Source organism: Erythrolamprus reginae, chromosome 5, assembly GCF_031021105.1.
Source record: "Erythrolamprus reginae isolate rEryReg1 chromosome 5, rEryReg1.hap1, whole genome shotgun sequence".
Taxonomy (NCBI): Eukaryota; Metazoa; Chordata; class Lepidosauria; order Squamata; family Dipsadidae; genus Erythrolamprus; species Erythrolamprus reginae.
The window spans coordinates 109,890,649-109,913,466 of record NC_091954.1 but is presented as its reverse complement, the minus strand read 5'-3'; the positions used below and the strand labels follow the sequence as shown (position 1 = coordinate 109,913,466).

The 22,818-nt window shown below is 41.5% G+C and overlaps 1 protein-coding gene across 4 annotated transcripts; it reads left to right on the top strand.

The window, feature by feature from the left end:
* The first annotated feature begins 3,822 nt into the window (after positions 1-3,822).
* On the top strand, positions 3,823-21,173 carry LOC139168209 (fetuin-B-like). Of its 4 annotated transcripts, none has more exons than XM_070753720.1 (7): positions 3,823-4,152; positions 4,812-4,919; positions 7,974-8,061; positions 12,683-12,837; positions 14,095-14,208; positions 16,992-17,075; positions 18,940-19,435. In XM_070753720.1, the coding sequence occupies exons 1-7, from the start codon at positions 3,946-3,948 to the stop codon at positions 19,138-19,140; spliced, it is 957 nt and encodes a 318-aa protein (XP_070609821.1). In that variant the 5' UTR covers positions 3,823-3,945; the 3' UTR covers positions 19,141-19,435. The 4 variants fall into 4 exon arrangements, with proteins under 4 accessions (XP_070609821.1, XP_070609820.1, XP_070609819.1 ...); XM_070753719.1 differs by lacking the exon at positions 18,940-19,435 and adding an exon at positions 20,749-21,173 and having other exon boundaries at positions 3,827-4,152; positions 12,683-12,816; XM_070753718.1 differs by lacking the exon at positions 18,940-19,435 and adding an exon at positions 20,749-21,173 and having other exon boundaries at positions 3,845-4,152.
* Positions 21,174-22,818: the final 1,645 nt, after the last annotated feature.

Sequence of the window (22,818 nt, the reverse complement as noted above, 5' to 3'; positions counted from 1 at the left end):
CCGAGGAACGATAGTTCTGGAAGATTGCAATAATGCAAGAAGAAAGAAGGATGAGCGGGGTGACACTGGATCTAATCAATAAACTTTGCAAAGGAGGCTATGTTTTGCCATGTTTCATGTTGCTGATTCTCATGTGCAACAGCTGTTTGTTTACTGACTGTTCAAAGTTACAAGAGCACTGGGGGGGAAAGGTAATTTATAATCGTTTTTCACAAGATTGTTGGAGCATCACCATTGTTGAGTTCGAGCACTGAAGATTCAGGATGCAACTTTATTTCAAGATAGTGTGACTCCAGCAAAAGCCCCAGTTGGCAGCTCCTGTTTCAATAGGAAGCTCCAGCTGAGCGAACCAATCAATGATGAGCAGCCTCTGATCAATAGAGCAGACCCTTTTTGACAATTTGTCAACTTATACGTAAATCCCAGGACACAACAACCATGGTCTCGTGAACAAAATTTTGATGCTTGTTCATATTCATAAGTAAGGAGTTGCTGATGCCGTTCTACAGAGGTATTATTGAGTCTGTCATCTGCACCTCTATAACTGTCTGGTTTGGTTCTGCAACCCAACCAGACCGACACAGACCTCCGAGTATAATCAGAACTGCAAAAATAAATACTGCCCACCTGCCTTCCATTCAGGACCTGTGTACTGCATGAGTCAAAAAAAGGCTGTGAATATATTTACTGACCCCTCGCATCCTGGTTATAAATTGTTTCAACTCCTACCCTTAAAATGACACTATAGAGCAGTGTTTCCCAACCTTGGCAACTTGAAGATATTTGGACTTCAACTCCCAGAATTCCCCAGCCAGTGAATGCTGGCTGGGGAATTCTGGGAGTTGAAGTCCAGATATCTTCTAGTTGCCAAGGTTGGGAAACACTGCTATAGAGCACTGCACATCAAGAAAACTAGATACAAGCATATTTTTTTTCTTAACGCCATCACTCTGATAAAGAAGTAATTCCCTCAGCACTGTCAAACTATTCACTAAGGCTGCATTACTATTACTACTAGTCTTCTCATCATTCCTATCACCAATCTCCTCTCACTTAGTACTGTAAATTGTTGCTTGTATCCTTCTGATGTATATTAATATTAATTGTTTCCTCATTGCTTATTTGACCTGATTGTACCCTATGTCAATCATTAAGTGTTGTACCTCATTTTTCTTGACAAATGTTTCTTTTCTTTTATGTACACTGAGAACAGATGTACCAAATATAGATTCCTTATATGTCCAATCACACTTGGCCAATAAAGAATTCTATTCCATTCCATTCCATTCCATTCTATTGCAGTGTCCTGAGGTCATGTGATCATATTTTGTGACCTTCTGATAAGCAAAGACAATGGAGAATCCAGATTTATTTAAACAACCAGCTGTCAACATATTACTTCCCATAGCCTGTTGCAGTATTTCTTTTAACCAGCAGATCGCTTCCCAAGACTTCTCTTTGCCTTTTTTCTCCCATCTTTTTTCTTCTTTAATACGAAACTCTCTATTTTAAATCCACTTGTAAATTATATAATGTTTTCTTCTAATTCTTATTCTTTTATTTTTCATTCACTTTAACTCCTATCAAATCCATTTATAAAAATCTGATGCGGTATCCCAGAGGGAAGTTGAACTTTCAAAATTACGACCAAGCCCCAAATCTACTGTACTTATTGTTCTGCTGGGCTCTATGGTAAGAGTCTCCCGAAAATTCAAGGGTATAAGTTTCAGACACACACACACTTGAAAGTTCAAAAACAATGTTCACAAAAATTCAAAAGAAACAAAGCACCCTTTTTGTATTGCAAAGAGCACTCGTCCCAAAACAACCTGGTAGTCTGTACAATCCCCTTAATCAGTCCTTAAGTACTTAGCTAGCAGCTGTGAAGGAACGTCACAGCCCTCCTTCTTCCACGAAGTGAAACACACACACTTTGCTCTGCTTTGGTTTCAAAGTCATGAAAAATCAACAAACAAAGTCCAGAAACCGCAAGGCACGGTCCTGAGGAACAACAATCAGATAATCTTCCACAATGGCCAAGCCAGCACACTGCTATTTATATCAGCAGCTGTAATTACTGGAGCCCCACCCAAACACAGGTGGCCTCTCTTATCTCCTGTAATATTTCTTCAATTGGTCTCTTCTATGCATAATTCTGCGCATGCGTGGGTCTAACACTTCCTCATCCGAATCGACCAAAGATAATGGAGATTGGCTTCCTGGGCTGTATGCCAAGCCCCCCTCTTTCAAGTCACTCCCACCTTCTTCTTCGTCTGAGGAAACTGCACTACCTGACTCTGTCGGCAATAAAACAGACCTATGACATGTTGATGTTTTCCCTGCATCCACCTCCACATTCCTTGGGGCAGGAGCTGGGCCAGAGCCAACCACAACACTTATTACCTGATTACGAGGTTTACATCATCCTACATTCATCTGACCACAATTTTTTAAACCATTTTTCTGCATTTCTGGCCAAAAAATCAAGGTGGGTGAAAACAATGCCTCCAAAGTTATCATGGTTAATCCTCAGCTTACAACTATAAAGTAATGGCTTAATGCCTAACCACAAAGAAGTCATAAAATCAGGTCTAGTCACATGGTGATTCACTTAATGACTCAACAATTTACAACCATAACTCCAGGCTCAATTGTGGTTCTAAGCTGAGGACTAACTGTGATAACTTTGGAGGCATACACTTTGATTTCACAATTGTATCCAACCCTTTCCCTCTGAAAACTCATGACTGTCCATTAAGGCACCCCATAATTTTAACCTAAATTTAAACAATACTGTAAATATAGATTGAATTGAGAAATCATGGCAAGACCACGGTCATCCATTGCCTCTCAATTCAGTACCACAAACTGGATTGTACTAATTCATGATAAGCTAGTCATCTGGAAAATACAGAACTTGGGTGTTTGGGAGCGGAGAGATAAAGACATATGTTTAGTTTGCCATTGATGGATGTCTTATAAGAACATAAGAAGAGCCATGCTGAATCAGGCCAAAGCCCAGAGAGTCCAGCATTCTGTGTCACACAGTGGCCCACCAATTGTACATGGGGATCTTGAGCAGAAAGAGAAGGCAAGACCCTCCCTTTCCCTTGACCCCCAACAAATGGTACCCAAGGGAACCCTGCCTGCCTCAACCAACATAGAGGCGGCATATGAACATCCGTTTCAATAACCACCGATACCCTTGGCATCCATGAATCTGTCTAATCCTGCCTTGAAGCTATCAAGGCTGACAGCTGTCACGACCTCTTCTGGAAGTGAATTCCATAAACCAATGACCCTCTGGGTGAATAAATATTTCCCTTTATTTGTCCTCACTTTCTTACCTATGAGCTTTAGGGAGTGCCCCCTCATCCTAGTATTGTGTGATAGAGAAAATATTTTTTCTCTATCCACCTTTTCTATCCCATGCATGATTTTATACACTTCGATCAAGTCACCCCTTAACCGCTGTCTTTCAAAGCTGAAGAGACCAAGGCATTGCATAATTGGCCACACTTACAGTCCCACATTTTGCACTGAACATATCAAGCATTTTCTGATCAGACCATGTCATTTTATTGCTAATAATATGCACAATATCATAAAATATGTTCTCGTCATACGGTTAAGTAAGCAATTTAAGTAAACTCCTTAAAATCCACCTCTGTCTTTTATACTTTTATACTTTTATAGGAGGAACGGCAAGACGAAGGGAGGTCTTATATAAATTGAAAAACATTAGATGAACATTCCCCTGCTATATATTATGCAATCATCACCTCAGAGGTTGAAGTTTAAAAGTGAGGCACACCATGCAATGGAAGAACAAACATTAGCTATTGATTTCAAAGTATATATAGAAAGACAAATCTCTGTCAGAGCCTTGCTCCCGAAGTGTAGCTGTAGTTGCTGTCTTCTCTGATTCTGCAAAAAATTTCCAAAATGGCCCTTTTCATTTCATTCTTTATTGGGATACAGCTGCTTCACTCCGTGGTTTCTGTTCCACTCACTACATTTCTTCCCGTAGCATGCAACTCTTCAGAGGTAAAGGCTGCTGCAGAAGCGGTCCTCAAAGCACACAATGAAATTCAGGAAGACAGTTACATTCTTGGTCTGCATCGCATTTTTGATGTCCAACAACTATCTGAGGTAAGATCTCCTCCTTCTATTGCCTGTTTTTTTTAATTTTGTCCAATACACAATGAGGGTTTTAGTGATACATACATTATGAAGGTTATAGAGGAGATACTCATAGTAAAATATATTTAAGAAAGAATAGAAAAGAAGATATAGTAATAGAACATATCAATGAAAGAATAGAGGAAGAGATATAGGAATAGAAGAAAGATATAGGAGAGCAATAGGACAGGGGACGGAAGGCACTCTAGTGCACTTGTACTCGCCCCTTACTGACCTCTTAGGAATCTGGATAGGTCAACCATAGATAATCTAAGGGTAAAGTGTTGGGGGTTTGGGGATGACACTATGGAGTCCAATAGTTCTATTGTCTGTTTTCTTTCCTTGTATTTAGCACCCGCCATTCTGGTGTCCAGTCATGGTAGCACTAATGTATTTGAGCAGGAAAAAATCTACGCAATCAATAGGACAATGTACTCTCTCTGTCCAAGACATTCTAAGATAATAATTTGAAATCAGTTTTGGGATAATAGATATTCACTCTTGCTAGGATTAAAATTAATGTTTTGCCACATGTAACAAACCATCAGGATTAAACAACCTCCTGTCTTTATTTAAAAGTTATTTTAACTTCTAATGTGCTGACAGTGAGTTTCTTTTGTCCCTGGCAGGATGATTATTCTATTTTCTTCCTCATTTTCGATGTGTTAGAAACCAAATGCCACGGCTGGAGTAAGAAATCGTGGAAAGAGTGCGAGTTTAGACGTCCATACGAGACTGTAAGAAATGGATCTCCTTATTTAAATAACTAGCAGCAGGATTTGGAAAGAAGTAAAATCTGAGTTTTTAAACTTGTTTGCAAAGGAGGCTGAGGGAGTCACTCTACCACTTGCTATGTGGTAACAACAAACCTCTCTTTTGAGAACATATATGTCTTCACAACAGTTCCCTGCACTTAGTTGCCATTTCAGTGGCATTGTACATGTGAATCATAACATTGGAAGGGAGGGGTGCGAACCTCAACTCGGAGAGGGGCGGCATACAAATCAACCAACCAACCAAACAAACAAACAAATAAATAAACTCACTGCAGGCGTTTATAGCTCATAGTTTCTCTTAGCAAGCCAGTCTCACTGTCCTACAGCTCTTACACCCAGGAAAGGTTCTCCGAATATTTTATTCTGTAAATTAAACTGATTCTTCCATGTTTACACCCTGAAAGGAAAAGACGCAGTTCTTGGACTGCTTCTTAATAACCCCCTTTTTGGAACCATGAGTGGCCGCCTCTCCCCCTACTCCCAGTCCAGTGGTGGGTTCCTCGCGGTGCAGTCCAGAGTGCCGCACAGGTAAGAAACCACTGATGGCACAATTTTTGGCGATTTTTTCCTGGCACCTCCTGAGAAGGAGCTTCTCAGCTGTGCTTCGGAGGAATAATAATTATTATTATTATTATTATTATTATTATTATTATTATTATTATTTATTATTCTGAAGCATAACACACCAGACATTGTGATCATGGAGAAAAAGAAAGTATGGATCATCGACATCACAATCCCAGGAGACAGCCGAATTGAGGAGAACCAGCTAGAGAAATTAGTGAAATACGAAGATCTAAAAATCGAGCTGCAACGACTCTGGTATAAGCCCGTGAAAGGGGTCCCAGTGGTACTTGGCACGCTGGGCGCAGTACCAAAGGATCTCAGCGGAAATTTGAAAACCATAGGAATTGACAAAATCTTCATCTGTCAATTGCAAAAGGCCGCTTTACTGGAATCGGCAAACATAATTCGCCGCTACATCACGCAGTCCTAGGTGCTTGGGAAGCACCCGACTGGTGATGAAATACGAAATCCAGCATAATGATCTCGTTTGCTGAGTTGTGCTGACATAATAATAATAATAATAATAATAATAATAATAATAATAATAACAACAACAACAACAACAATAATAATAATAATTTATTAGATTTGTATGCTGCCCCTCTCCGAGAACTCGGAGCGGCTCACAACAGTAATACAATATACAAATCCAATGTTAAAAGCAAAACAGTTTTTAAACCCTTAATTAAAAACAATCATATAACCCAAACAAACCATACATAAAACGGAGCAGCCGAGGGGAATCAATTTCTCCATGCCTGGCAACAAAGGTGGGTTTTCAAGAGTTTGCGAAAGGCAAGGAGGATGGAGGCAGTCCTGATCTCTGCGGGGGAGTTGATTCCAGAGGGTCGAGGCTGCCACAGAGAAGGCTCTTCCCCAGGTCCCGCCAAATGGCATTGTTTTGTCGACGGAACCCAGAGAAGGCCAACTCTGTGGGACCTAATTAGTCGCTGGGATTCATGCGGCCCCGCACGAATAAAGATTGGCATTAAGATGACAGTGGGCAGGAAGGCTTCTTCTGACACAGAGACGCCAGAAAAAAATCGCCAAAAAGTTTGTCATCATCCTACCGATGTGGTGCTCTGGACCAGTCCTTTGTCAAACAAAACATTCACCGGTCACCGCACCTTCATGGAAAAAATCCAGGGCTGTTCACAGGGGTTCAGGAAAATCACTAGCAAAGATTCTGCGCAGTTCGGAGAACCCCCAAATTCCACTCCTGCTTGGCCCCACCCATCCCACCCTGCCCCACCCAGGAGTCCCCATGCGGTCCATTTTGGATGCAGGTAAGTGCAGGGCATGCACGGAGGCTTGGGGATGCCAAAAATGGGCCTACCGGAAGTTAAGGAAAAGGGTCTTCGGAGCCTGGGGAAGCCATTTTCGCCTTCCTGGAGCCTCAAGGAAAGCCTCCAGAGCCCAAGGGGGGCAAAAATGAACACACATCCTCACTGTCATGGTTCAGGAGGCCAACTAGGCCAGCCCCACCGTGTCCATGTCCACCCAGCAACCAGGCAAGGAACCCCTTGCTAAAAACTGCCTCACCTACAAAAAGATATTGACAAAATTGAATGGGTCCAAAGACGGTCTACAAGAATGGTGGACGGTCTTAAGCATAAAACGTATCAGGAAAGATTTAATGAACTCAATCTGTATAGTCTGGAGGACAGAAGGAAAAGGGGGGACATGATCGAAACATTTAAATTTAAATATGTTAAAGGGTTAAATAAGGTCCAGGAGGGAAAAGTTTTTAATAGGAAAGTGAACACAAGAACAAGGGGACACAATCTGAAGTTAGTTGGGGGAAAGATCAAAAGCAACATGAGAAAATATTATTTTACTGAAAGAGTAGTAGATCCTTGGAACAAACTTCCAGCAGACGTGGTTGGTAAATCCACAGTAACTGGATTAAAACATGCCTGGGATAAACATATATCCATTGTAAGATAAAATACAGGAAATAGTATAAGGGCAGACTAGATGGACCATGAGGTCTTTTTCTGCCGTCGGTCTTCTATGTTTCTATGTTTCTAAAACTTGTTTAATATCAGGACTCCTAGGCTTTTTCCCCCTCCTTTATTGAATCTTCTCTGAATCCTCCTAATTTTTCTGAGAGAATACTTTTGGCCTTTGGTCTTTCAAGTTTGGTCTAAAACTGGAAGTAGATCAAGGGGGATTGAGATCACGTCTGCTGGATCGATCATCTCTGCTGCACGAATGAGCGCTCCCTAGTAATACCTAATGCATTCTGCAGTGCAATAAAAAGACAGTGAGTTTGTACAAAATCACAGGAAGAAATGTAGGTGCTGCAGAGGTGCTGCAAACATTATGGAAGGACAATGTAATTCTGAATCTAAGATGTGGGGAAAATGCACCTTTTGATTACCTTTCATGGAACCATTGGTAAAAGAAATGGATGACACTAATGCAAGCTACTTTCTCTTGTTTTAGGTTTCTGGCCGATGCCAGTCATTAATTAAGGTCTATAAAAATTCAAATGAGACACACATCTACGACAATAACTGCATCTTACATCCTTGTACGTATATCTTCATATGTATTTTCCATGTTTTCTGCATATAGATTTGCAGAAAAAATATCTACCTGAGCATATATAACTTGCAATTACAGTTTCACTGTGAATTTGCATTTTTTGTGTGTGTCCATTTGTACCACTTTGTCCAGGTTGAATAATAATCTGAGTCCTTTTGATGGTTTAACTCCATAATTAATCAGTCCATTTCTGCACATTCATATATGTTTTTGATTATCTCCTTATCGCTAGGTATCTGTGGGTTCTTTCCATTTTTGTGCGTAGGCAATTCTTGCCTAATAAAAAGAATTCCGGCATAAATTCAGTTACTTGCCCTTCTTGGGTAAGGTTGCAGAGAAGGTGGTGGTGCTCAAACTCCTGTGGTCCTTGGATGAAGCTTGACCCTTTTCAGTCTGGTTTCAGGATCAGTCACAGCACAGAAACTGCTTTGGTCACGCTGATGGATGTTCTACAGTGGGCCCAAGATAGGGCCCAAGATATCCTAGTGCTTCTGGACTTCTCAGCAGCCTTCAATACCATACTGGAGGGGTTGGGAGTGGGAGGCACTGTTTTACAGTGGTTCTCCTCCTACCTCTCTGGTCATTTGCAGCCGGTGTTGTGGCGGGGCAGAGGTCCACCCCTTGGCCTATACTTTTTGGGGTGCCACAGGAGTCTGTCCTATTTCCACTACTATTTAATATTTACATGAAACCACTGAGATCATCTGACAACATGGGGTGAGGTATCATCAGTACCTCCACCCATGCCAATTCAGTGAAGTGGTTGATGTGATGTGCCAGTGCCTGGAAGCTGTAAGGGTGGATGGGAACCAGACCCTTACAGCTCTAGCTCAACACCGACAAGGCCAAGTGGCTCTGGGCATTTCCTCCGAAGGACCATTCCCTCTGTCCATTCATTGTTCTGAGTGGGGGGACTTTAACCCCCTCAGAAAAAGTCCACAACTTGGGACTCCTGGATCCACAGCTGAGCCTTGAACACCATCTCTTGGCTGTGGCCAAGAAGACCTTTCCCAAAGTTCACCTGATTTACCAGTTGTGGCCCTATTTGGACCAGGAAACTCTGCACATGATCACTCAGGCCCTCCTTACCTCCTGTCTTGATTATTGCAACACACTCTACACGGGGCTACCCTTGAAGAGTGTTCGGAGACTTCAGATCAGCGGCGGGCTACCATTCCCGGTGCTACCAGAACAGGCCAGGAGCATGGGAGCGTGTGCGTGCCCAGAATGTGCATGCACCTGGCACAGGATTCGGCTTCTGCACTTGCACAGAAGCTGAATCTCACACGATGACATGCATGCACACAATTTCCAGGGTTTTATTTGCTTCTGCATATGCACAGAAGCAAAAAGGCCCAGAAACTGGCAAGTAAGAAAGCTGCTACTCATCCACTGCGCCGCTCGCGGCACCTCTGCAGCAAGCGGCTCATCCACTCACCTGCTTCTCCTAGCCACTCATGGCGGCTCTGTCACGAACGGCAGCACAGCTCTGCCTGCTTGCATGGTTTTCCTTGCCACCATTTGTTCCGCCGCTTGTCCTGCCACATGCCCCACCGCTAGTGCTGCCACTTGCCCCACTGCTTGCCCCAGTGCTCATCCTGTTTTTTTTAATTATTTTTTTTATTCATTCGATTTTTATGCCGCCCTTCTCCTTAAACTCAGGGCAGCTTACAACATGTTAGCAATAGCACTTTTGAACAGAGCCAGCCTATTGCCCCCCCAATTTGGGTCCTCATTTTACCCACCTTGGAAGGATGGAAGGCTGAATCAACCTTGAGCCGGTGATGAGATTTGAACTTCTGACCTGTTGCTCGCCACCGCATGCGGCCCTCCCCGCCGCTCCACTGTGCAGCTCGTGGTGGCTGTCTGGCTAGCCCTTACTCACTCAGGTGCTCACCTCCTGCAGGGGCACTGAGCGGATGGGCAGGGAGCAGGCTGGGTAGCCCCAAGTGCTGGCCACATGGCCTGCTGTGTGCTCTCCCACACCGCAGGCATCTCTCCTGCATCCTGGGAGATCAAGGAGGAGGCCACGTGGCCAGAGCTCAGGCAGGCCACTTATTCTGCTGGCCCAAGCTGCTGCTCTAGGTGTTCCCAGCATTTCAGTTAGATGTCCATCCCTGCTGCAGATAGTCCAGAATGTAGCCGTCCTAGCTGTCGTGTGTACCTGGATACAGTCATATAACACCTACACTCCGCGCACTGTACTGGCTGCCAATTAGACTCTGGTCAAAATTCAAGGTGTTGGTTATTACCTATAAAGACCTACACAGCTTAGAACCAGACTATCTTCAGGGCCATTTCCTACCACATACCTCCCAGAGACCAATTAGATCACACAGAGTTGGCTTCCTACAGGTCCCGTCAACTAAGCAATGCAGGTTGGTGGGCCCGTGGGGAAAAGTCTTATCTGTGGCTGCCCCGGCCCTATGGAACCAACTACTTCCCCATGTTCATACTGCTCCCACCCTACCAGCCTTCCAAAAGACCTTGAAGACCTAGCTTTGCCAGCAGGCCTGGAGGTGTGAACATTAACACTTAGGCACAGCCGAACGATGGTTGACTGGTGTACATGTGTGTTTGATTAGATTATTTTAAGGGTTTTTATTATAGGGATTTTACTGTTTTTATTATCTATATTTGACTTTTTTATTTTTGTATCATATTATTAATTATTGTAAGCTACCCTGAGTCCCACGGGATTGGATGGCATAGAAGTCAAATAAATTAAATTATTTCTCACTATAAATTATTTTACTTTCTTGTGTCATATTGTAACTTTCTAAAACCAACCTCCATTAAAAATTTAGGAGTAGAAATGTTTGGAAGAGGCACGAACGTTGAGAAATGAGCAGAAATTGCTAAATAGCTGTTATATATTCTAGTTTCTTAGTTAAATTTAAAAATGGTTACTTATGTCTCAGCCTATTTTACAAAACAGCCTGCTTTGATTCATTTGCAATTCAGTACATGAGAACCTTGCCTGGTTCAAGTTTTACCAACATGGCTTTGTCAGCGAGAAATTGAATTGTGTGATCTAGAAGTTGTTGCAAATGTATTCTGAACTTTTGATAAAGGAGCACCTCCTTCATCCAATCTTAATCTATCACAGAATAAAAGTTACCTTAGCATTGGCATATTCATTATCAAATGTTATTATGTTCTACCCCAACCATGCCAACTTTAAGCCTGGTAGACTTCAATTCCCAGAATTCCCCAGCCAGCAGAAGTTGAAGTCTCCCAGGTTTAAAGTTGCCATGGTTTGAGTCCCTATTCTAGAATGTCATTCTATCAGAAAAGAGAAAAGTATTCCAAATTGACAGCCAGTTTACTGTGGTGGTTATTGCATCCAGCTAGAAACTGGGAGAATGAAATATCTCTATGTAATCAGTAATAACATAAATATAATAATAACATAAAAATCCTAACTTTTCAATACTTTCTAACAATTATATAATTAAAATTAAAATTAATAAAATCAGTTAATAAAAGTGAGCTTATCTATCGAATATCATTATCAATATTTCATTGATAAGTTTATCTTTCTGTATAGATCTAAACTAGAATTAGTCTTTTTTTTCTGTATTAAGACTTCTATACTTAGCGGAGCAATTGTAGCTCCTTTACATGTTAAATGTTGTATGTCTTGTTTCGTCCTACATTTTAAAAAATCAATAAAAATATTTAAAAAGAAAAAAAGAAACTGGGAGAATGGGAATTCTAGTCCCACATCCCATAAAGCCAGCAGGGGCTTGAACCAGTCACTTTCTCTCAGCCTTAGGAAGATGATAATGGGAAGCCACTTCTGAAAAACCTTTGATAAGAAAATTTTAGGGGCTTATCCAGGAATAAGACTCAATTAAACAGAAGGGGGACAAAATCTGAACGGAGTTTGCTTTTGGAGTGTCTGTTCTGATGCTGATTGGCACAAGGAGGCAGAGATGGTCTTAGGTAACAACATTTACAAGCAAAGCCACCAACTGAGAAAGGACCAAGGACTCCACAGTCCAGCCCTAAGCTACAGATATTTTATTCTGTTGGTTCCTGCCTCTAGATTTGTACCTTTCTCCAGTGGTGGGATCCAGCCAGTTTAACAACCGTTTTGGTTGTTTGCAGGCTTGCATGCTTGATGCAATCAGTTACAGAGAGCAAAGAACAGTTAAGTATCATTTCAGCAGAGTTCAGAGTGGAAAAATACAGAGGAGAGATTGGAGCCCCACCCAGCCTTGAGCTTCTCAGTTTCGATTCTCTGCACAGACTCAGTAGTGTTGGCTGACTCACTATTGGCTGAGTTGCTATGCCTATTCATTGGCTGACTTTGTTACCACTGGCTCTCCCAGTTATGAATATTCTAACAAAACTTACTTTCCAACGTACTGCTGGGGAGAAACAAAGCTGAGGCGCGGCAATCTGCTCTGCCGCATGAATCAGCTGAGAAGAGATAGATCAGTAAAGTGCAGGGATGGGTGGGCCCAGGTGATCGTCAGAGCATGGCTCTGATGAGATACAGGTCAATTTTCAAGCTGATCAAAGTTTTTTTATTTTAATATACAAGCTCATATTCAAATGCCTTGCCTCACCTTTTCAAATGATCATTTCTTTCCTTAAAGATTCACCACCTGGTTGCCCTGGCTGTCCCATTCGCCAAAATCCATCTGAAGAAAGATTTCAAGAAATAGCAAGACAAAGCCTGGCCAAATTCAATGCCGAAAATGGCCATGGTCATTATTTTGCCATTTTGGAGGTCACCAAAGCAAGTTCACAGGTAAAGCTGAGGTGCAGTATTTTTCAGCAAGAAAGTTGATCCCTGATTTGTATAGAGACTGCTACAGAACCCAGGGTTTCTGCAAAAGGTAGAAATGAAAAATAATAGAAATAATTCCAGCAGAGGGGAGTTGATTTCTACATTATTGCCAAAGTAGTAGACAGATTCTCAAAATCTGCAGAAATCTGACTTAAAGAAAATGTTCGTCTGCCAGAGGGCTTCCCAGGCACTTCCAATTTACCAGATGGATGGGACTCTGGTCTTTCCACAATGTTTTATGTTTTATGCTTCAGACCTTCCACCATTCTTGTGGCCCGCCTGACTGCACTGTTCACCCATTTTGAGACTGTCAGAAATCACTACCCCTAAATCCTTTTCTTCTGTGTTAGCAAAAACTTCAGACGAAAAGGATTTAGGGGTAGTGATTTCTGACAGTCTCAAAATGGGTGAACAGTGCAGTCAGGCAGTAGGGAAAGCAAGTAGGATGCTTGGCTGCATAGCTAAAGGTATAACAAGCAGGAAGAGGGAGATTATGATCCCGCTATATAGAGTGCTGGTGAGACCACATTTGGAATACTGTGTTCAGTTCTGGAGACCTCACCTACAAAAAGATATTGACAAAATTGAACGGGTCCAAAGACGGGCTACAAGAATGGTGGAAGGTCTTAAACATAAAACGTATCAGGAAAGACTTAATGAACTCAATCTGTATAGTCTGGAGGACAGAAGGAAAAGGGGGGACATGATCGAAACATTTAAATATGTTAAAGGGTTAAATAAGGTCCAGGAGGGAAGTGTTTTTAATAGGAAAGTGAACACAAGAACAAGGGGACACAATTTGAAGTTAGTTGGGGGAAAGATGAAAAGCAACATAAGAAAATATTATTTTACTGAAAGAGTAGTAGATCCTTGGAACAAACTTCCAGCAGATGTGGTAGATAAATCCACAGTAACTGAATTTAAACATGCCTGGGATAAACATATATCCATCCTAAGATAAAATACAGAAAATAGTGTAAGGGCAGACTAGATGGACCATGAGGTCTTTTTCTGCCGTCAGTCTTCTATGTTTCTATGTTTTTGTGTTCTCTTCTTGATAACATCATTTGACATCCTATCAATTTTCCTAGTGCTAAGAATCATGGGGATTCTCTGTAAGACTTCAGGGTTACTAAAGATTGACAGGGCACCCAAGATAATTAGAAACATTTCCTGCAGACAATGTGACCTACTCTAAATGTTTATGACTTTCTATAGGTGGTTTATGGTATTTTGTACACTGTCGAATTCACCGTCCAGGAGACTTCCTGTCCTAAAAGTACACCTGTTTCTAACATCACTGAATGCCCTCTCCTCCCAAAAGAAACTGCAGTAAGTATGCACAACGTTGCATAAAACCTAATCTTACATCAAGGTTCAATGAATGTCTTCTAAAGGACCAAATTTTAAACTCCTTATATCAGAACAGAACAGAACAATTGAGTTGGAAGATGTCTGTAGCCTAAGTCACTGCTCAGGCACGAAACCCTATAGCAGTGATGGCAAACGTTTGCCGTGGGTGCCACAGTTGGCACGCAGAACCATATCCGCTGACATGTGAGCTGTTGCCGTAGCTCAGCTCCAACGTGTACCATAGTTCCCTCTAAGCTGAGCAGTGAGCAATCGCTCACTTAAAAATCATCATCAACTCAGAGTTTTCCAAATCTGCCCAGAAGCCGAGAGGGAAAGAGTGAGAGGGAAGGAGAGAGAGAGAGGAAGAGAGGAAACAGATAGAAAAAAGAGGGGAAGGAAAAGAGAAAGAAAAAGAATGGGAGTAAGGAAGAGAGAAAGAAAATCAAAATCTAGTTTGAAACTAGCTCAACTATTTAAATGGCATTTTGATATTGATAGAGTTGCCCTATTATGAGCTCACTGTTATAGACACACAGTACAGTATTTTATTTTGATATTCTCTGAGGCAAAACAGGGTGGGTTTTTTGTTTGTTTGTTTGTTTGTTTGTTTGTTTGTTTATTTATTATTTCTGTGCCGCCCAGTCCCGAAGGGACTGCCGCTCAGACACTATACTTTTCCGCCCCCCCCCCCAAAAAAAAAAATTAGAGGGAACACTGACGTGTACGTGTATGCTGGCCAGCTGATTTTTGGCTCTGGAAGGGCATTTTTGGCGCTTTTATCCTGCCCAGGCTCCAAAGGCGCCTGGAGCCTGGGGAGGATGGAACATGAGCTTACTGTGCCCACCAGAAGTTGGGAAACAGGCCATTTCTGGTCTCCAGAGGGCCTCTGGGGTGTAGAGGAAGCTGTTTCACCCTTCCCAGGCATTGAATTATGGGAGTTGGCATTCATGCATGCACAAATGCTCTTTTGGCAGCCAAGGGAAAAAAGGTTCGCCATTACTGCCCTATCCCATTTCAGACAAATGATTGTTCAATCTCTTCGTAAAAACCTCCTGTGGTGGAGCACCCATAATTTCTGGGAAAAGTAGTTCTACTGAGCAATTATTCTAATTGTTGTTCTGTCTGGGTTCCCCCAGATGTCAACACCAACTAAAAAGGGTAGCCAGACACGCTGGTAAAAAGCAAAGTCATTTTATATCTTTGAAAACAAACACAGATAACAAAAACTGTTCTTACAAACTGGAATGCTATGAAGCTTCACAGAAGAGTCACAATGGCCAGACAATACAACAAGCTTCTTGCTGGCACACACACCACTGTAGATAATAAAACCCACGCCTCCCCCAAGTTTTCAGCCTTCGAGGCCACAAGCCAGAATCAGAAACGCCAGGGATCGAAGCAAGGTCACAGGACTCCCAAAAGATAACTCTCCACAATACAGGAAGGGCGGGCCTGCCTTTTCAACCTTTCTGAGGAGAACCACACCCAAACCCAGCTGTTGCCTATTAGGGATGGAAATACCTGGCTAATTGTCCCCTTCGTTGTGCTGCCCTTCTCTGCCTCATATCTATGATGGCTTGTGCGTTCTCATCTAATGACTCCAGGCTGCTTGCTGGGGAGAGCTCCCCCCCCGGGGGTCTCAGACTGTTCCCCCTGCTCCTCGTCCTGACATTCCTGTTCCCCGTCTGCCTGGTTCTCCTCCTCCTCCTGTTCCTCGTCCTCCCCCTCTGAGCATGGAGCTGGCAGAGTTCCAGCCGTTCCCTGAGGAGCCTCAGACCGAATCACAACAATTGTCAGGAAATTTCTCCTTAGTTTTAGGTTGCTTCTCTCCTTGAGTAGGTTTCTTTAGTTCTTTTATTCATCAATGTGTTTAGCATGTTAGCAAAGGAAGAACAACTGGGAGGCAGACGCTCATATTAGCTACGATAAATCTATCTAAACGTAGAAAGAATAAATATGGGCGCATATAAATGTAATAAACAAATAAATAATGAACCACACTGAAGCCTCAGGCTAATATCTACATCTACCTTTAGACTATTGATTTTACCATTCAATCTAACATTCTATTTATTTATTTGTCAAACAAGTATAGTATTATAGCACATATTAACATAACATAAGTAGAACGTAGTAATAGAAAGGATAATAAGAAAGTAGGACATGGACATTAGGCACAAAAGTGCACTTATGCATGCCCCTATTGTACATGTTCCCTTTCTATAAATGGAGAGCAGATTGGAATGGCCATTGGTGGTGTTCTGGTCCAAACAAGCTCCATTCCTAGCTGGAATAATCTTATCATCCCCCAAAATTGGCTCTCCAACCTTTAATAAACCCTTAACAGTCTGTTTTAGCTAGTCCATAATTTGCAGGAGAATTCTACAACAATCAAAGAGTATATAATTATAATTATCATTATTAAAATAACAAAATTAATATCTGGAACACCAAAATGCATTTCCTATTCTGAAAAAGTGACTTCAAGAAATCCATAGAATGGTTTGAATACTATTTTAAAATTCTAAAAAGCATAGCAGAAGAATTCAGCTTTCCCATGGGGGCTCCATCTACTCTAATGGGACCACAGAAATTGCCATTCTGATGAGAAATGGGATGACAACCACAGGGAGAAATGGAAACGGACCTTTGATAGAGAACATCTGATCCACCATATCCAGTGCTATAACACAGCATATAAGAAATTGTGGCAGATTAAATTTCTTGAATTTTGTTGATGAAAATTTTCTCCTTTGTTCTAGGAGAGAGGCTTGTGCAAAGGCTCTGTGATAGGCAGAGCGGATGAAGATTCCAAAATTGTCACTGCAACTTGTGAATTATTTCCGGTAAGTTCTTCAGACAGCTATCATTTGCAAAAAATATTTATTCCTGGGATGTTAAGCATAGTTTATCTTTTAAAACACATTGACTGGACTTCACCCAGCAAACCAACAGATTTCTCAGTTAAATAATAACTCAATAAATCAATACTTAAGACCTGAATTGATTAAGCAGGCAGATGAAAATCTCTTTTAAGATTTTTGTGCGATGTCATTATTTTAATAATGATCTTTATTATATTTTGATCTTAAATTCTGCCTAAAGCCTCTGGAGTGAGAAAGGTTATAACACTTAAAATACAGTAATGCAATGAAACGATTAGCAATAATCGAATGACATCCATCTCACAATTAAATAAGTAGAGAAAGAAGTTTATAGTAATTGTAAATGTATGTGGGGGGAAAACTGTTGTGTTCTTTAAAAATATTGTGAGAAATTCAGTGATTGGTTAAGACGCGATGATAAGGAGGCGTTGGCAGCTGTGGCAGGAGTCAAACGATTCCATTATTATCTTTGTGGTCGTTCTTTTACTTTGGTTACAGACCACAAGCCTCTCCTTGGTATTTTGGCGGGAAACAAACAAACTCCCGCCTTCCTTTCCCCTCGCATGACCAGATGGGCTATTTTTTTAGCTGGTTATAATTATACCTTAATCCACAGGGGGGGGGGGGAGGACATAGGGAACGCCGATGCACTGAGCAGGTGCCCACTAACAGACCTAGTAATTGACCCTGGTCCAGCCTCTAATATTTTATTAATTGAGACAAATAAGCAAGCCCTATTGACAGCATCAGAGATAGCTGAACAAACACAGACAGATCCTATCTTAAAACACATTAAACAATGGATATTGAAAGGTTGGCCATCTGAACAGCAAACAGAACAATTTCAGCCATATAAAAATAGACAACTTGAACTTAATGTATTAAAGGATTGTATTTTATGGGGGGACAGAGTTGTAATTCCAAAAACATTGCAGAAGCAAGCCTTGCAACTATTGCATTTAGGACACCCAGGAATAGTCAAAATGAAAACAATAGCTAGGAATCACCTCTGGTGGCCTGGATTGGACAAGGACATAGAGTTGTGGGTGGGTGGTTGTGTACCCTGCCAAAAATCAAGACCCAATCCACCAAAAGCCACACCATCAGAGTGGCCAACACCAAGAGGGCCCTGGTCCAGGATACATATTGACTTTGCAGGACCAATCAGGGGCCAATCCTTTTTATTAGTTGTAGATGCATAATCTAAATGGTTGGAGATTGAACTTATGGCATCTACTACTACCAGTGCAACCATAAAAGCCTTAAGAAAAATGTTTGCCACACATGGCATTCCGGATATTGTGGTTTCTGACAATGGGCCTCAACTGACAGCCCGACAAATGGAGTTATTTTTTGCAGACCAAGGCATAAAGCATGTGCTCACCCCCCCTCACTTTCCTCAAGCCAATGGACAAGCAGAACGAATGGTCAGGTTCACAAAGGAAGCACTAAACAAAGCACCACTAGGAGATTGGCAACAACAAATTGACGAACTTTTAGCCATTCAACACATAACACTATCAGCTTCAACACACAAGAGCCTGGCAGAACTATTAATGGGCAGGAACCTTCGCTCTAAACTTGACCGAATTCATTCAAATTACCAAAATGAAGAAAAAGAACTTAAAATACAAACCGATAGACAATTTAATAGCGGGGACTTAATTTATGCTAAAGACTATGATTCAAATGATAAATGGAAAGAAGGAACAGTATTACAAAAAACAGGTTTAAAAACATATTTAATTGTGTTAACCGATGGGCCGTCATATTGACCAACTACGCAAACGCATTAAACCTAATACAGACATTTTACCCACTATAGAAAAATCAACAGAGGACTTACCAGAACCAGTTCAGGGCTCCAACGATGGCTACCTGTTACCCCTGGAAGCCGGCAGAGTTCCGATTGCTATATCGCAACCTGGCCCTTCAGAAACTAGCCTTAGCGGAGCAATACCAGCGCCGGCCATCCAGGCAGGCAGCTCCCAGGAGAATGAACTGCGCAGGTCCCAGAGAGTGGTGAAACCACCAATCCGCTTGCAGGACTACGTGACGTGGATTAACACGTAGCCGTTGTTTTTTCTAAAAAGGGAGGGGTGTTGTGTTCTTTAAAAATATTGTGAGAAATTCAGTGATTGGTTAAGATGCAGCTATTTGGAAAATAGCCGTGAAAGTTAAATAACTGTCTGTTGGAAAAAGCCCGCCGTTTTTAAGAGTATAAATAGGGCAACGGGCTAGCCGTTGCCCTCAATTTCGGAAAGTACTTGCTGGTGACTGTTCTTGTTGTACTTGTTCAATAAATGCTACTATTTCACCAACCACTGGAGTCGTGATTTAACAAAAACCTTGAGAGATAGCAATAGCATTTGGGCTTATATATCAACCCAAAGCACTCTTAACGGTTTATAATGTAAACATTATTTGCATATCGCGCCCAACAATCTGCATCCGCATGTTACCAACCTTTGAAAGATTGAAGGCTGAGCCCTGTCGGCATCAAACTCCAGGCTATGGGCAGAATTTGCCTGCAATTCTGCACTCCAACTTGTGCCACTAGGGCAGATAGCCAACAGCTCCATAATGGATGCAGAAATATACTCAGAAGGGACCCTGCCTAGTTTTTTGGGCTGTAAAGAAGAGGGGACATTTCTACCATCAGATTTGTGGGATCTTCTTGATGTATTTATTTATTTATTTATTTATCTATTTATTTATTTATTTATTTATTTATTTATTCAATTTGTATGCCGCCACTCTCCGTAGACTCGAGGCGGCTCACAGCAATAATAAACAATATATAACAAATCTAATAATTTAAAAGAAACACTAAAAACCCCTTTATTAAAAACAAACATACACACAAGCATACTATATATAACTGTGTAGGCCCGGGGGAGATATTTCAATTCCCCCATGCCTGACGGCAAAAGTGGGTTTTAAGGAGTTTACGAAAGGCGAGGAGGGTGGGGGCAGTTCTAATCTCTGGGGGGAGCTTGTTCCAGAGGGTCGGGGCTGCCACAGAGAAGGCTCTTCCCCTGGGTCCCGTCAAACAGCATTGTTTAGTTGACGGGACCCAGAGAAGGCCAACTCTGTGGGACCTAATCGGTCGCTGGGATTCATGCGGCAGAAGGCGGTCCCGGAGATATTCTGGCCCGATGCCATGAAGGGCTTTATAGGTCATAACCAACACTTTGAATTGTGACCGGAAACTGATCGGCAACCAATGCAGACTGCGGAGTGTTGCTGTAACATGGGCATACCTAGGGAAGCCCATGATTGCTCTCGCAGCTGCATTCTGCACGATCTGAAGTTTCCGAACACTTTTCAAAGGTAGCTCCATGTAGAGAGCGTTACAGTAGTCGAACCTCGAGGTGATGAGGTATCCATACAGAAAGGTAAAACTGGCTCATCTAAACATGTTTCCTGTCCATTCTCCTAGCAAGACTGAGAATAATTAAGGTCTACCTATGTGGAAGTACAGCTGGAAAGTTTTCCTCTGTGTTGCATCTAGAGAGCAGAAATAATGAACATTGGCTATCTTGAACATTTCACAAAATAAGTTAGCATAATGTATAATCTAAATATGGCCAGCTGCCTAAACCGCTTTTTGGTATCTTTTGTCTAATCACAGTCCAAGTCTGAACACCAAGAACACCATCCTCATGCTACAGAAACACCAGAAAAACAGAAGGAAACAGTGACACAAGTGATCAACAAGCATGCTGTGCGCGAAGTTCAGGAGCCAAATCCAACCTTTATCCCGACTCTTGCTCCTCATTTAGCCATTCCAAGCATTCCTGCCTTCCCCAAACAGTTTTCACCATCAGATTCATGCCCAGGTGAGGTTGAAATAGAGATCCCTGGTCTTCATCTTCAGTCGTCATAGGTTGAAAATTCCCAGACAAAGAGTGATGTACAACACTGAAAACTTTTATTTGGGAATCTATATCCCTTCCCTCTCTTCCTCCCTCCCTTCCTTCCTATCACAAGAACAGCAACTGTTTTCTGCGCAAGGAAGTATTAAAAACATTCAATAAAAGAAATCGTACAACACAACTTTGTAGTGATTATTTCAAGAATCAGATTTTTTCCCCTCTCATTTATTCTTTTGCAACAAATGACCCTGGGAGAATGTCAGGCATTTTTCCTGTTGTAAGGAGCAGAAAAATTAAGATCATTAGTAGTATTCAACATTCTCACAAATATATTTATAGTATTTTTTCTTTTTTATTTCCTGCCATGTTTTTAGAAGTGATTTCCTAATTAGATATTGATTAAAGCTTGTTTGCATTTTTAAATCATCTTTCCATAAGTATGCATGCCATCCTCTTTGCAGTTCATGACTTTCTAGGGTTAGTATTCTTTTATTGGATAAATTTATCCATACCTTAATCCAGTTTAAGGAGGCTGCATTCTAATAGCTTTTCCACTCTGGGAGCTCTAGGTCGCCTCTGCTTTTACTGTCCTGCAAGTATGAAATTTTGATCCTTGATTTCTTATTTTGCCAAATGAATTTTGTTATATTTCTATTCAATTCCTTGAAAAAAATTGCTATTAAACTGTTTGAAATAAATATAGAAATTTGGGTGAAATGCTCATTTTTATTACGACTATCTGACCCAGTATAGAAAGTTGTAATTTCCCCCATTTTCCGAGATCCTGTTTTGTTTGTTGCATTAGCTTGTTCATTATAATTAAACCCAGGCATTTGAAAATTATGTAAAAATACTAAGATGGCTATCAACCATGGAGGCTATAATCTATCCTAATCTGATTGATCCTATCAAAAGTTTGAAATGAGCCTCACATCTCTGGTCATTTTGCAGATAATGTTTGTTTGTTTGTTTGTTTGTTTGTTTGTTTTTTGTTTGTCCTTCTCAACCGACTAATATTGCTAATATCATATAATATATATAATATTGAAGGTCTCAGATTGGAAGTTTGTTAAAGGAATTGCTGAAGCAGAAAGTTGAAGCTGTGATGAGGGTAACGTGACCAGTAACCAATGGTGGGACACTATTGGCTAACAACAGGAAAGTGACAAGAAAGTAGAAAGTTAGAAGGATCCTAACCAAGGCATGCAGACATAGACTTTGGTAATGAAATTACAGAACATGGAGACTTCCAAGTAGGGGTGGTTAGCAGTTGTAAATACTGGTGGAGAGGGGGTTCTCATGGGGCCAACCAAGCTTTGACCCTTTCCAGAAAGCCAAAGGATCGGGGGCTGTCTTCACTTCTGAGGGCAAGATATTCCACAATGCAAGGGGAGGGGCAGAGAAGGCCCTCTCCCTTGACGAAGAAGAAAAAGAAAAAGAAGAAGAAGAAGAGGAGGAGGAGGAGGAAGAGGAGGAGGAGGAGGAGGAGGAAAGTTGGAAGGGACCTTGGAGGTCTTCTAGTCGAACCCCCTGCTTAGGCAGGAAACCCTACACTATTTCAGACAAATGGTTATCCAACATCTTCTTAAAAACTTCTAGTGTTATAGCATTCACAACTTCTCGAGTCAAGGTGTTCCACAAATTAATTGATCTAATGGTATAGAACCCTATGAAAATCTTGACGAATGTATCTTTTCTTTTATGTACAATGAGAGCATTGGCACCAAACACAGATTCCTTGTATGTCGGATCACACTTGGCCAATAAAGAATTCTATTCTATTCTATTCTATTCTATTCTATTCCATTCTGTTGCAGTGTCCCGGG

Excerpts from the sequence above, each read along its gene's own strand:
- LOC139168209 (XM_070753718.1), top strand. The coding sequence starts at position 3,946 with ATGGCCCTTTTCATTTCATTCTTTATTGGGATACAGCTGCTTCACTCC. Across the intron at positions 8,062-12,682 it reads TAACTGCATCTTACATCCTT|ATTCACCACCTGGTTGCCCT; the intron begins GTACGTATATCT and ends CTTTCCTTAAAG. Across the intron at positions 12,838-14,094 it reads TCACCAAAGCAAGTTCACAG|GTGGTTTATGGTATTTTGTA; the intron begins GTAAAGCTGAGG and ends GACTTTCTATAG.